This window comes from Berghia stephanieae, chromosome 2 (genome assembly GCF_034508935.2).
Source record: "Berghia stephanieae isolate SIO BIC M18660-M18661 chromosome 2, UCSD_Bste_1.3, whole genome shotgun sequence".
NCBI lineage: Eukaryota > Metazoa > Mollusca > Gastropoda > Nudibranchia > Aeolidiidae > Berghia > Berghia stephanieae.
The window spans coordinates 107,325,569-107,340,915 of NC_088361.1; the positions used below are offsets into that span (position 1 = coordinate 107,325,569).

General features: G+C 36.8%; 2 protein-coding genes across 2 annotated transcripts; one reads left to right on the forward strand and one right to left on the reverse strand.

The window, feature by feature from the left end:
* Positions 1–786: 786 nt before the first annotated feature.
* On the reverse strand, positions 787–3,160 carry LOC144966663 (uncharacterized). The gene is made up of 4 exons (XM_078903420.1): positions 3,102–3,160; positions 2,200–2,331; positions 1,441–1,672; positions 787–911 (listed from the first exon to the last, which is right to left on the reverse strand). The coding sequence occupies exons 1-4, from the start codon at positions 3,158–3,160 to the stop codon at positions 807–809; spliced, it is 528 nt and encodes a 175-aa protein (XP_078759546.1). The 3' UTR covers positions 787–806.
* A 4,159-nt stretch (positions 3,161–7,319) lies between these two features.
* On the forward strand, positions 7,320–13,548 carry LOC144966193 (huntingtin-interacting protein K-like). Its single transcript, XM_078902349.1, has 3 exons — positions 7,320–7,512; positions 11,412–11,519; positions 13,310–13,548. The coding sequence occupies exons 1-3, from the start codon at positions 7,354–7,356 to the stop codon at positions 13,403–13,405; spliced, it is 363 nt and encodes a 120-aa protein (XP_078758475.1). The 5' UTR covers positions 7,320–7,353; the 3' UTR covers positions 13,406–13,548.
* Positions 13,549–15,347: the final 1,799 nt, after the last annotated feature.

Genomic DNA, 15,347 nt, shown 5'->3' on the forward strand with positions numbered 1-15,347 from the left:
TTAGCGTTCTGTTTGGTTCTTTCTTCCCATTATTGTTCACCATAATCTTACTTTAGTAACACCTTTCAATGCCCTTCTCACCCTTTTTTATTGGCCCATACCATGACTTTCACATTGCAGCATTCAACAAGCTTTCTATTTATTTATAAAATAGGTGTGCCATCGCATCGACACCCATGACCCTTCCCCAGACATAGGGACAGTGGCAGACAGTGAAAGGCCAGCAAAAAGGAAAAGATGCTGCTTTTGCCCCTGCAAAAGAGACAGGAAGACATCAACACAATGCACCAAATGCAAGAAAAATTTGTGCAAGGAGCATTCGAGTATTCTCTGCCCCGGATGCATCAATGATGTCTAAGGTAAAAGTAAAACATTTTGTTTGAAGCATAATATTGCACACTGGTCTGCAGTGCCCCCATGCGCTGACTGATACAAATATTATACAGTTAGAGTGAGCCGTCTCGTAGTTGTAGTGTCTTATTCAACCCCACAATAAAACAAGTCTGAGCATTTAGTTCTAGCTCAAACCCAAGCTCTAAGGAGCTCCTTCCAGTTACAGTACCACCCGTGCAACAGGTATTCTTCATTCTCCGTTGGACTAATTGAAACATAGAATGCATAAAACTTTGATATTTTCAATCAATCAATTCCATTCAATAGTAGTAGCAGGATAGAATAAATATCAGGCTAAAACTTTTTAAATTGGAGAGAATGAGGCAAACCTGTTACACTAGCAATACTACCGAGAGCAATGTATGCCAATGAAGTACTAACAACATCAATTAATTGAATTAATGATATTATTTTTATTTTATTTTTTTAAATGCAGGTCCTGGTGAAGCGACCCGCTTCCTCTTGATCGAACCCAGCCAGTCCACCCTTGCCAGTTCGTCTGCTGTGACGTGATGGACCTGTTGTTAGCAAGAATAAGACGAATTTTGTTTATGTTTTATTTTCATGATGAAGTCTTTGCATACAAATGACATAATTCTGAGAGAGAGAGAGAGAGAGAGAGAGAGAGAGAGAGAGAGAGAGAGAGAGAGAGAGAGAGAGAGAGAGAGAGAGAGAGAGAGAGAGAGAGAGAGAGAGAGAGAAATAAAAACAATAATATATATTACTATTGCACTTTCATATTTTTTTCTTCAACCCATACTAATAATGTATTGTCATGGAGCTGTACAACTAATTGGCTAAAGTTATACTTTCTTAAAAATGAAGAAAAAAATGCATGCAGCACCATGTCGATATATGCACCCTTGGTATGATTATGATGTTTGTGAATCTGCTATACCGCATCTGACACTCCTTCTCATTACATAGGCATTGGAAATAATTGCCTACCCATCTCTTTTGAATACATCTTGAAATATGAGCTGGAAGCTGGAAAATAAATGATATAAGGCACATATTAAATGCTATGAAATTACTAGATGTACTTACTGCAGGGTTATTTTCATGCTGTTGGTCATAAAGACCAACAACCTCTCCATCGGCTTTTTTCACAGCCACCCTCACAGCCTCCCGTATCGGGCCTGGCCACACCACGCGGTACTTGCCTGGTGGCAGGGAGGCACGTATACGGGTGTAGAGGCGACCGTACACCCGTCTCCTCCCTGCAGCACCAACCTCCTCCTCCTCAAAGAGGCTTAATAAGCCTTTAGGCACATCAAGGCTGAAAAAAAAAGATACAATAGCAGGTTTGACACACGAGAATGATAGTACTTCATCCAGCAGCAAACACAGGACATTTTGTTTTAGGACAAGCTTACAAACACAGTCCCAGCTGTACCAGTACCAGTGCAACTTTATTTCTTTATCTTTTATGAACAAAGAAAAAACATCGCAACCAAGAGATTGTAAGTTCAGACTCTGACTGGTTCACACCCCATTGGCAGTTCAAAAGCTGATATTCGGGTTCGTGGGCATTGGTAGATTGGTTAGCTCAGTATACTGTGGGGGGGGGGGGGTGCATAATAATAATACTAATACTGATATTATTATTATTAGTATTACTACTACTACCACTACTACTACTACTACTACTACTACTACTACTACTACTACCACTAATATGCCTATATGTGACAACACATAAATGTGTCTTCTTGGCAACGCATAAAATAAACACAGCTTCCAACTATAAAAGCAAGCGGACTGTCTGGGATTTCAATGATCGTGTGAGTCCAGTACACGACCAACTGAGCGGGAGCGACAAGAACCCCTGCGAATAGTAGGTAGAGAAGTGCATCATAAGCGAGTCTACTAGATAAGTGTGTAGTGTGCTGTTTCACAACACATCTAGTCATAGGCATCGTGTAGAAAATCACATTGCTGATGAAAATATAAGTACATAAATAGTAATATCAGAATTTCTAGTACTTCTCAATCATAACAGTAAAAAGAAAATCAAAGAAAACTAGAAATGGGATTTCAAATTACCTTGCCGCACGAAAAAATTCGCACAGGATGCTTGCCGGATCCATTTTGAAATTTGTGTGAAAGAAAATGATGTGACACTTGGACTCGTCCAATAACAGGTAAGATGGGTTATTTGCATTAAAGAGAGGGGTGTAAGAAGTGGCGAATTTCCCCGACTCTCCCCTATGATGGCTGGGTCCAAAAGACCTCGCGTGTGGCGAATCGGGGGCACAAAATACTTCTCTCTTCCCGAGTCACCGGGTCTAAGAGGACCCGCGAGTGGCGAATGAGACGTAAGAAATAAATCTCTATTTAGCTATAGGCGGGTCTAAAAGACCACACATGTGGTGAATAGGGTGCGTTTTAGCGAGTGGCGGTAAAGGTTAATCAATTTATATGTGTAAAGTGGCTTATTCATAGGCTCCATGCAGGGTAACTATTGCACCAGCCACCACCACAACCACCATATCATCATCACCATCATCACCAACTACAGCACCACCACCACCATCATCATCACCATCATCATCATCATCATCATCATCATCATCATCATAATCATCATCATCATCAAAACAACAACTAAAGCAATATCATCACCACCACTATCAAAATCACCGCCACAATCAAAATCACCACCACAATCACAATCATTATCATTTATCATATTTTCATTTAAATACCAAATTTCCAAAAAGAATTTCCCCAATTTCATCTGGGAAAAGTTGGCATGTTTGTACATGGTTATTTAAGATAAATCACACACGCTTGTGATATTTACAAGAGCATCTTGATTTGTTACTTATTTCCATAACAACATGGCCATATTTACATTTAGGCTGCTCGTGTCAGAATAATAAAATAGCTCAAAATGAAATTAATAAATGGAATTACCAACAAGTTGCCTCGACTACAACACAATCTGATAGTCCTTAGTTAATCAGATCATCATGAATGATATTTTCAAAATGAATTATACATGTTATTATTTTTACTTTTCCCATATGTTTAGGTTTCATCCATTGGACACGACCAAGAAAGAAATGGACACCCCTTATCATCAAAGTTGACTCGCACAAAGTTGAAGGAATATAAACAGACAACAGCTAAAGCTACTAATGGAGAAAAGACAAAAGAGCAGAAAACAGAAAACACAATGCTGTCTGGAAATGGTAGAAAAAGAAAGAAAGGGACTCAACATGATCCACTGTCAGCAAAAATGTCAAAGAGGAGTAAATCAATTGAAAGAGAACCTGTTTCAAAAAGACGGACCAGGTCATCTGTGAGGACTGAGCAGTAATACCTGTTACTCTGTCTTTTTAATGTGCACCAAATCAGACAATTTCTTCAAGCAGTAAAACTCTGTCCCTCGAAATTCCATGATCCTTCAACTCTTATAATCTTTGAAATTCTGGAACTTGTTGAAATAATTTGTCATTGCATTGAACCTAGAATATACTCACCAAAATAATTTGTCACCAATCAGGTGTTAAAGCGTGAATTGAACCACCTCCTTATGATTTAAAAAAAATTGTTTCTTATTATTGATGTTTTAAAAAATGATCTGATTTATAGTAACTTTATCCATGTTTTTGAAGAAAATTATATCACCATGATGTGTTCTTGATTATATAACATATAATCATATTTTTATATATCTGGTCTTTAAATGATTGAAAGTATTTTGCAAGTTTTATGGATCTTAATATCCCCTTTTTTCTTTTGTTAAATTAAGAGTTGTTAGATTGTTTTATAACCGTCTTTGTATTTTTTTGGTCATAAGCTCTTCCATTGTTTTAGGCCCAACTTGTCACTGGCCGACCCCGCTTCGACTGTGCCCTGTATGATGGAAGTTATCACTGACACTCTCAAAAAGAGAAAATGAATGATTGATTTCTTGTGTGAATTTTTATTTTATTTTTCAATCATTTTTTTAAAAGAACATTTATTAATTGTTGAAGTTTTACAGAGTAATTTGCTTTGATTTGCATACAAAAAGGAACAAATTTTGAACAACACTGGCTGTATTGGTATTTAGAGGGACTATCTCTACACCACCAAGTTGAAGGTGGAGAATAAAATCTTAAGTACAGCGTTTAAATGCTGTAATTGTGACTGTCATCAGCATTTGAATAACGGTAGTCAAATGAAATAACAAAGCAATCTTATTCACGTGTCTTCTTTCAAGACATAATTATAATGCTTCTTTTAACTCACTCAACCCTAACACCGAGTATATTCGTAGTTTACCCGGGTTACTTTTACCCCATGCCTATTTATTACATTTTTATGAGACAAATTATAGGCGTAGTCTCAAAGTTAAAGTTTAGTTTTTGCATGTTAATGATAGTTGAATAAAACTATCTATGTAGATGCTCATTTTTAATACATTTTTTTTTCAAAATTTGAAAATTAGCAAAAATCTCTAGGATTGAGTGAGTTAAACGTTAGTAAACAGATCAACACAGTTTGTATGAAGAACATGTTCACTGTATCTGGAAGGTATGAGAAGAGTAAATTGAAGAGTCCAAATTAATGTTGGCAAACAAAAATATTCTCGAGTAAACAAATAAACTGGTATCTTAATTTCTTATATGCAGGACAACATAAAACTTAAGACATAATTATACATCATTTTGTAGTACATCAGATTTACAGTAAAACAAAGGAAGGCTAAGAAATCATCTAAGACCTGCTTGGGCTAATTTGGAGGGGTAAACACACTTCGTCAACCACTTAATAACAGAAATGTAAATTAGGTTTATAGTTTCCCACAGTTCACAAAGCATTTTTTAAGCCTTTGAGTCACAATAGTCAGAAAAAAAAACACAAAAAGACTTGAGCTTTTATATAGCGCAATATCCACTAAACGTGCTCAAAGCGCTTTACAAGGGGTCTCCGGCCAACAGCAACACGTAACATTTAGAACGGGACATGACGCCTGTTAGGCGATATTACAAATTTTTGTTTGGACAAAGACAATGCTGTTAACGGCCAGGTACTCGTTTTACACCTGAGTACGGTGAGAAAATGTGAGTAAAGAGCCTTCTCCAAAGACTCAACTATGCGCCGAACGCGAGGCTCGAACCCATGACCTTCCGATCCGAAAGCGAGTGTCATACCACTAGACCACATAGCCGCACTTGTTTTCAGAAAAGAAAACAAAAAAAGGCACACTCTGAGCGACCAAAATTGTCCTACTAAAGAGTTCAGATCTCTTTTGCCTGCACTGTACTGCACATTGAGATTTTGCACAGACTTTTCCACATTGCTCCAGTCTTCATCATTGTGATGGATCATCTCTCATCTCTGCCGCTGTCATGGAGTCCGCTTCAGCCTGCTTGTCTTTGATGAAGACTCAAAGGGCAACTTGCTTAAAATAGCTTCTCAAAGGGTTTGAGGATCGCAAAGAGAATAAAAAACCCCATTAACTCACTCAATCCTAGAGGTTTTTGCTACTTTCCAAAATTGGAAAAAAATATATTTAAATTGAGCATGTACATAGATAGATAGTTATATTCAACTATCATTTACATGCAAAAAACCAAAAACATTAGCTTTGATACTACGCCTATAATTAATTTGTCTCATAAAAATGTAATAAATAGACATGGGGTAAAAGTAACCCGGGTAAATTACTACGGATACAGTTGGTGTTAGGGTTGAGTGAGTTAAAATAGCTTCTCAAAGGGTTTGAGGATCGCAAATAGAATAAAAAACCCATTTAATCACACACTTAGAAAACATGGAGCCATAATACTTACTAGTCTCCTCTTGTATATGGGTCTTGTGATTTTAATTCAGACACGAATCAGGGGACTGAAGCAGGAAGCAGAAATGACATATGATTGCTGTCTTTCCTTCCGGTTTTAATTAACTATTCTGATGAATTTCTTATCACAGTACCTACTATTGTTTTTTACTCTCAGGTTTTGCCCAATAGAATTTTACCTGACATTTATATCCATTATACATATCCACCAACTTATAATTAGTGTCAAAATACATGTTTAAATCATGTCATACATGTTGTAATAATGGTCATCATCATCATCAACATCATCATCATCATCATCATCATCATCATCATTACCACCACCACCATCATCACCACCACCACCACCATCATCATCATCATCATCATTATCACCACCACCACCACCACGATCACCACAACCACCACCACCACCACCACCACGATCACCACCACCACCACCACCACCATCATCATCATCATCATCATCATCATCATCATCATCATCATCATCATCATCATATCATCAATGTCACAAGTGTCATTACTGGAGTTATTGTAGGGGTATAATGGTTCTAGTAAAAGAAATTTTGTAATTTGCAAATTTTTGACTTTGGATTCGTTTTCCATTTCCACGATGCACAAACCAAATCAACATGAGATGATGAACTCAAAGTTAGCTTAAAGAGTTCCCAGAGACTTAATCATTCATTATTTTCGTGTCGTAATACCAACATGACAATGTACATATGGGTGTGAATCCAGTCAGAGACAATGTCATTTTTCTTTCTTTTTTTAACGCCAAAATATTTTGTTATTGTATTGTCTATGAATAGCTCATAATAAAATATAAAAATGTATCTATCGAAACCCTCTATCGACTTATCGTCTAAATGATTCAGCATTGGGTTGATTCTTCTTCTTCATCTTCTTCTTCTTCTTCTTCTTCTTCTTCTTCTTCTTCTTCTTCTTCTTCTTCTTCTTCTTCTTCTTCTTCTTCTTCTTCTCTTTCTACTTCTTGGGAGGATGAGGAGGAGGGGGAAGAAGAATTATTTATTATAACTTAATTATAAAAAACCGAATGAAATTATAAAATGTCGAAATATTTTATTTCACGTTAATTTCGTACCTTCGAAGAAAACGAGTTACTCTCATGTCTCTCAGTGCTAAATCTAAACAACATGGCTTCTAATGAAAAAATTCCCGATTCAAAGGATGGTGAGCAAGGTGATGAATCTAAAAGCAAAAAAGCTGTCAAACATGATTCTGGGGCTGCTGATTTGGAAAAAGTAACAGACTTTGTCGAGGAGAAAGAAATTTCTCAACAAGACATTCAAGATGTAAGTAAGATTAAGATGAGAATGCCGGTCGCCGGTATGGACTCGCAGGCATCTCTCTAGGCACTTTGATAAAATTTTCAAACTCAAAATATCTTGATTTGACTCAGTCAGGGGGATGGGACTTGAAAAAACATAAACTTTGATACCTTATTTGTTTCTCTACGACCTACGGTTCCAGAGTTATTTATATTTTTCTACTGAAATTTTTTGTCAATTCTACAGAGAGAATCTGTGATCTCACCGCTGCCTCAAAACCAGCATCTCGCGGCTATCGGGAAATTTTGAGTCTTGCAGTTAACATGGCCCACTTATTGTTTTCAGTAATTTTGTTTGAATTAAAAAATAAATGGCAAGTGTTAGGTATCATTTTAAAGGTCAGAAAATAACCTTTATTTTCATATAAATCATTTTCATGTATGGAAAGTATGGAAGAAGTTAAGGATAAATGAAAATGGAAAAAAATATGAGGTTTTTGTCCTAAAAAGTGGGGTTGGTGGCGGAAAAATAAAATAATGAGCGAGTGTATCAATTTTGATGAAATTTGGCAGAGATATTCTTCAATTAATTGTCTATCGATGTATGAAGTATAATTAAAATGTATCCATAATTTAAAAAGTTCTTGTAATTCAAAAATGTATAAATTTTTATTACATAAGCTTTCTGAGAAATACAATCAGGAATTAAGAATGAAATACACCGTTAGAAAGCTTGTTTTGTGCCCTTTATAATGATACCAAAATTAGTCACATAGGTTCTTAAATAACGCCATGGTGACCAAAACAGTAAAGGGTCAAAAATAAAGTTCCAAAAAACGAGTTTCACCTTACAGTGAGCCTATCGGCGGCCACTGGACTGGAGTTATCAAAGTGCCTAATCTCTCCACCCACTCACTCACCGACACTATCTATCTAGCTCTACTAGCACTCAGTCTCCTGCTCCGTCTCCACAGCCGAGTTCTCTCATTCACAGCCACTGCATGGCCGGTCACTTGAAGGCTTTCCTTACTCTGTAAGCCCCAGTAGCATCTGTCCTGGTTACGTTTACTATGTTTGTAACAAGCCTTGTTCAAAAATAAAAATAAAAATGTAACTGACAACTGTGACTGTGACCTCGCAGTTCGATATATTTTGTTTGATAGAGTGTTATTAGCGTGTAGGTAGACAATTAGAACAGAAAAAATCCCAACATTATGAAATCAGGGACTTAAGTCTCTGTTCCAGTTCCAGTCAGTCGAATTTTAAAGTATTTGTAATGTAAGAATGCGAACCCTTGCAGAAATTGTAAATAACATACAAAAAAAAAAAAAAACAACAAAAAACAAAGAATATCTAAATATTATAATTATGGTTTTATAAAATTTTATTACAACAGCATATTGGTCAGCTATGGCCCCTCATGACCGCTACAAATTGATAAAAGCTAGATCGGGCGCTTAAATGACCTTAATAAACACCTAAAAACAAAACAACAAACAAGATGGAACCTAAAAAGATGTGCAACAAAAACAGCCAATGACACCCTCAGCTTTCTACGCCGGAACCTATCATCATGCCCAACAAGAGTGAAAGAAAAGTGCTTCAAAGTATTTGTAATTGTAAGACCTGTTTTGGAATTCAGCATAAATGGTACCCGATTACATCAATAAGAAGATAGAAATGATTCAAATAAGGGCCTGTCCATTTGTCTGTAATGACTACAACCGACAACACTATGTAAAACACATGATGGAACATTTAAACTTGACCCCACTTATTGAAAGGAGTAAGACGCAAAAGCTCAATATATTGTTCAAGGGCTGACATGTAACCACCACCATCCCTATTAACACATTGAAAAACCACAGAAGAAAAGAAATTGCATATATACGCTGCCAAATTCCAATGGGCAAAAACAGTCATTCTTCCCTAGTAGGCATTTGCGCACCGAACAGCATCCCTGAAAATGTCAGAGCATTCAATAACCCGACAATATTCTGTAGAGTTATCTCGACCAGTAGTTAAAACAAGATATTACGTCAATGCACCCCCACCACACCTAGTTGCGTCAATCTTCATCACATGAAGCTGTAACTATTATTATTATTGGATTGGATTGGATTGGAACTCAAACATAAAACTTGATGTGAGTTGAGAAAACTGAATTCTGCTGAAAAAGCGGATTCTTCAAGTTTAGTCTACTCCCTTAGACTTGGAGATTTCATTCTTTTATTTGCTTTTCCTTACCACCAAAACTCTCCATCTGCTAGAAACAACAAAAAAAGTTGGCACCCCCTCCACTTAATTCATTAATATTTGATGAATCCCCATTTCAACCTTCCCACTAAAAAAACAAAACAAATCAATTGTAAAAGAGTACTTTAATAAAATCCAATGTCAAAACAGTTGGTGGGCAAGTTCAGGGGTCTAGGACAAGATTGTCTCTTTCAGTTTCAGTAGGTAGCACTTCTTTATGAAAGATCCCCAATTAGCCTGTTTGTTTTATGTACATACCTGGTATTCAGTTTGTGGCCCATACATTACAACATAATCTACAGTAAATCACATTCTTACTACGGTGATCTGTGAACTGTTTACTCACCGAGCGACAAGTGGAGTCAGAGAAATGAAAATCCTGATCTTACTGTCAGTCAGGAGACTAAAGCTAGAGCATTTATATAGCACAATTTCCATTAAATGTGCTCAAAGTGATTTACAAGGGTCCCTAGCCAACAGTAACACTTAACACGTAGGACGAAGCATAACGCCTGTTTGGCAAGAGCATATTTTTTTGGACAGAAGCAACACTATTAACGGCTAGGTACTCATTTTACGTTTAAGTATGGTGAGAATGTGAGTAAAGAGCCTTTTCCAAGGACTCAGCTATGCGCCACTCAGAGTGGGACTTGAACCCTGGAGCTCCGATCTGAAGGCTAGTGTATTACCACAAGACCACACATAACCACCAGGTGTCAGTGTAGATAACACTCCAGCACATCTAATGAAAAGCAAATGGATATGAAAACTAACCAACTTCTCAGTTTTTCACAATGTCTGGATACACAAAGCACAAAACATTGAGCTTTGTGATTTTGCAGTGGTTTGAAGTTCGAATTTTGAAGCCAATATTCTTCTTTCACTTACCAGGTGTTTTTTATAAGGAAAGATACACAAACTTGTATCTTGCAGTTACATTTGAATAAAGGATTGAATTAAGCAATGAAATATAAGTATTAGATAAGTTTTTAAAAATCAATCAAATTTGTCTTTTAACACAAAATTGTTATTTCAAATGATACACTTTCTTCATGGATCAAATACATTTGTTGAAATATAAATTTCCCAACTGACTTCCCTACCCTAAATTTCCATGAAAGAAATTGAGAAAGTAATGGCTGTAAAATTATATTAGTTCTAAGTCTAAGTATGTCGTTCAAAGTGTTAAATGATTATAATATAACAATGAAAGATATTTATATATGCACTATTTGGTCCAATCCGACATGTAGTAAAGACTTTAGGTTTGACAGAAAAAAGCTTATTTAAAAAAAATATCATTATTATCCAGTGCTGATGGTTTTCTTTGGATCTGCAGAAATCCTCGATTTTTGAGTCAGAGATGTGGTTTCCCCCTTTAACAAAATTACATTTCTCCATGTATTAGCAATGAGAGTCTTGATGTTTGGTGGAATAATTAGGTGTAGTTAGCTGGAGTATCAATGACAATGATGATTTATCATCTGGATTGCTCTAATAGTTTTGAGTTAGTGCAGTAAAAATTGGCCGTAAAGGCTATTGTTCAAAATTTTCCTCCTTTCTCACTTTGTGTCACCATCAGCACTGATTATTGTTATCGTCATCGCCATTATTATTATAATTGCAATTATTACTTCATAACCATAATCCATTTTTTCCTCCCTGTAGGCAATGAAAGTTGTGAGTGATCGACAGAATGAAGAGGCCCAAAACAAAAATAAGAAAGAGAAGGAGCTGTCAAAAGTCAAAATAAACAAATCTGATGTTGATCTTATTGTAAGTGACTTATTGTTATCAGAGATGCAAATTGGTATGAAAATTACAAATTTTATATCTAAAAGTGGTGTCCATACGAAAATCTGTGAAAATTACATATTTGTGACAAAGCATCATTTTCCTTGTATTAGTATGCGTATTAGTATTAGTAAGGGTAGGATGAAAACATGTCACTGCTGTGGTCATTTTGAAAATATGAAAGATATGTAATTGACAAAGCTATAAAAAAAAAAAAGCTTTGTTCCTTTTTTTTTTCCCTCCCATTTATCATTTTAAATTTCAACATAGTCGCCGTTCCAATCCACAACACAGAAATGCCAACAACGCACCAATTATTGCATCATGATGAAGATAAAGACAAATTCATGTGACATACTTTGACAGCATTGAGTCACTCTAGACTAGGGAGCTATGACTATAGGGTGGGAATGTGAGTCTCTGGTGGGTCGAAGCCTTAATCCAAGTCTGAGTCTGAGTTTGCATCAGTCTCTCTTCTTACCTTCCCAAACATCAGAGCATCTAGTCGAACGGTGTGTTGTGACGATGCTACCGGGCGGGTTCGCGACTGTGCACGAGTGCGGACCGGACTTTGCTGATTGGGTCGATCGTCATAACATAGTAGTGTGAGAACCATAAGAGGCTGCTGCTGCCTCACATGTAAAGGAACCTTGGAGGAGCTCTTGTTTTGTTTGAACAATCGATCTTGTTTTGTTTGATAAAGGTGTTGACAACCATCTGCGTCTATTTAACATTGCTTTGAGTGTCTCTGGTTCCCATCAAAGCTTTAAAGTATGATGACACTGTGATTTTTATTGGCTTAATGACTTGATTGGATGACCTGGAGGGGAATTTGTAAACAGCATTTGCCTTTGTCATACAGCAATAACTACAACTGCCTATTAAAACAGGGCTGAGAATCTTACGCCTAAAGGCATATTTCTGCCTAAATGGTGGTTCATCTCCGCTCATCACCATCACAATTCCTCCTTTATCAAATTTTTCTATGAATACAACCACTACATCAACATCCCTACCATCACTACTATTACAACCACCACCACTACAACTACCTCCACCAAATCATTTTCCCACCACTACCACTACATTGTCACCTCTACTACATCCACCACCACTGCTACAATTACTATCACATTATCATCCCCGACACCACTACTATCACATCATCATTCCTACCACCACTACTACTACAACAACCACTACAATATCATCCCTACCACCACCACTACTATAACCACCACCACACCATCATCCCTATCACCACTACTAATACCACCGCCACATCATCATCCCTAACACCACTACTAATACAAATACCAGTCTAAATTCTAATTCCCAGACATATAAATATGAACAAAATTATAAGAATGCACAGGTCATTCGTTGTTAGACAAACTAACCAGTCTATATCAGTATCCGTGCAATCCGTCTAAAGAGGTTTTAGAACTCCAAGGTTTGGGTGATAATTGGAATATTCACCTGCCAGGCAAATTGGGACAATTTTGGCAGTGACAGGCATTTCCTGATTAGAGAGGTTCCATTGAACTAGCAAAATTAATATTTCTGTTTCGTTTCATAATGTTGTTATTTGAATTTCAATATTTTTATTTGCCATCCACTGGTATTCATGTATTTACATTTCTAAGATGCCCAGTCCATTAGAAATGGATAACATTATTCCGAAATAACATTGAAGCGTGTGTGACACAATTCATTTTTATTATTAAATCATTTTTGATATATTGATTGCATTTATTTTTATTTATTTTCAGGTTCAAGAAATGGAGATCCCAAGAATAAAAGCTGAACGTGTGTTGAGAGAATACAAGGGAAACCTTGTAGATGCTTTAACAGTCCTAACAAATTAATGATTTGATATTGATAATGATTTTTAAAAAAATGACATGATGGATGAGAGTGCTGTACCATATTGTGCGTGAACCTTATGTTTAAAATGCCATTTATTCTCTTCACATCTTTTACCATGAAATAAATGATTTTACCCATTGTATGGTCTATTTTTATTGTTATTTATCGACTTTTCTTCTTAATCCAAAATAATTCATGATGAAACCATGGGTTTCTGGATGGGTTCTTTTGGTCTTCTATATATACTGCAATCTGCTTAAGATAAACTCTCGCTTGAATTAAACTCTGAGGCTGGTCCTAATTTTTCTGCTCTAAGTAAGTAGTAATTTTAAATGTTTAAGATGAACCCCACCTCTGGGCTAGTCGGGATATATCAATCTGGATTTTTTTTTTTTAGATTTTATAAGGCGCGATATCCACTAAACGTGCTCACAGCGCTTTACAAAGGGTCCCTGACAAACACTTTACATGTAGGACGGGACATGTTAGTGTTAGGCGATATTACAATTTTTTCTGATAGAGACAACGCTGTTAATGGCCAGGTACTTATTTTACACCTAAGTATGGTGAGGGAATGTGAGTAAAGAGTCTTTTTCAAGGACTCGACTATGTGTGAGCGAGGCTCGAACCCAGGACCTTCCGATCCGAAAGCGAGTGTCACTTAGTTTAGCCGGAAGCTGGGCTGTCTTTCTAGGGATATTTATTAAGGGAATAAAAAATATAACATTAAACATTGGGATTTATTTCCGTAATCTTGTGCACGGAAAAGTGAATGGGATCAATCCCGAGTTTTTTTCTTCTGACCACCCTGTCTACCTCACAGTGATTGGTCAGATCAGGGGGAAAGTACTTTGCGATAGACTAGTGTCCTATTAAAAGGGAAGCAAGCAATTGCTAGCGCTAAAGAAACTAGGATAAACTCCATCCATGGGCCCTGATTCAATGTGACAGCTGCCTTCTATACTACAGACGTGATGGGGCCATACAGAACAATGTGGCCCATTTCTGAATTGGGGCATTACAGACCTGGCACGTTGTTGGCTGGTAGCCCCTCCTATGCAGGTTGTCTGCTTATCTACCGTGTTTGGCTCTTATCCTATTGCAGGAGGACCGTTGATTTCTGTTTTGGGTGTAAAAACTTAGTAGAGGTATTGAAGTTGGAATGTCGTCATTTGTTGGCTTCTTCACTTCCCTTTCATTTTCCCAGTAGTGCGAGTTGATGTCAAGGAGTCATTTTTATATTTATAGAAAGGTCTTCTAGATATCAGTCAAGACGTTGAAGGGGCAGATTGTGTGATGTTTTTTTAGTGGAGTGTTCGATGTTTGGTTCTCCAATTGTTGATCTTTTCTTTTGTATGGCATGTTCTCTACACAGGTTAAAGGAGGGGGGGGGGGGGTGATTACACTCATTACTGGTAGCCACTGAGTTGGAGTGGATCAGAAATTGTTCGCATTGTGCTCTTTAAGGCAGTGTCTACTTTTTTTAGTGAGGTTGGACCTTGCCCAAACGGGGGCCAGTATTCTGCCACACTGTAGCACAGAGTTATGGAAGATATTCACAAAACGGTATATATAATATATACATATGGAGTGATATTATATTATTTTTTTCATCATTCTGAAAAAAGAGTTTTTGAATTCAATAAAGTCCAAATGCTGTACAATGATGAAACAAAAAAAATATTAAAGCACTGTCCAACAAGATGGTTATGCTTGACAACATCACTGGAAAGGCTTGTAGAGTTGTGGCAATCTTTGTTGGATTACCTGAAGAGACTAAAGTCTGAAGAAGATGCACTTGCAAAGAAAAAAGAATTATCCAAAAAACCCCAAGATGTTTCTGAGCAAGTTGTCAATCAAATGTTTAGTATTAGTAAACCAGGGACATCAGCCATTGCTCAGTCTTCTCAACATAATTCTCAATCTCAGTCTTCAAGACTT

What these genes read in the sequence shown, in the direction of transcription:
- LOC144966663 (XM_078903420.1), bottom strand. Translation starts at nt 3,160, where the DNA reads ATGTACAAACATGCCAACTTTTCCCAGATGAAATTGGGGAAATTCTTT. An exon ending in AAATTCTTTTTGGAAATTTG is followed by an intron (nt 2,332 to 3,101) that starts GTATTTAAATGA and finishes TATTTTCATCAG; the next exon opens with CAATGTGATTTTCTACACGA. An exon ending in AGCATGAAAATAACCCTGCA is followed by an intron (nt 912 to 1,440) that starts GTAAGTACATCT and finishes TGCTAACAACAG; the next exon opens with GTCCATCACGTCACAGCAGA.
- LOC144966193 (XM_078902349.1), top strand. Translation starts at nt 7,354, where the DNA reads ATGGCTTCTAATGAAAAAATTCCCGATTCAAAGGATGGTGAGCAAGGT. An exon ending in CTCAACAAGACATTCAAGAT is followed by an intron (nt 7,513 to 11,411) that starts GTAAGTAAGATT and finishes TCCTCCCTGTAG; the next exon opens with GCAATGAAAGTTGTGAGTGA. An exon ending in AATCTGATGTTGATCTTATT is followed by an intron (nt 11,520 to 13,309) that starts GTAAGTGACTTA and finishes ATTTATTTTCAG; the next exon opens with GTTCAAGAAATGGAGATCCC.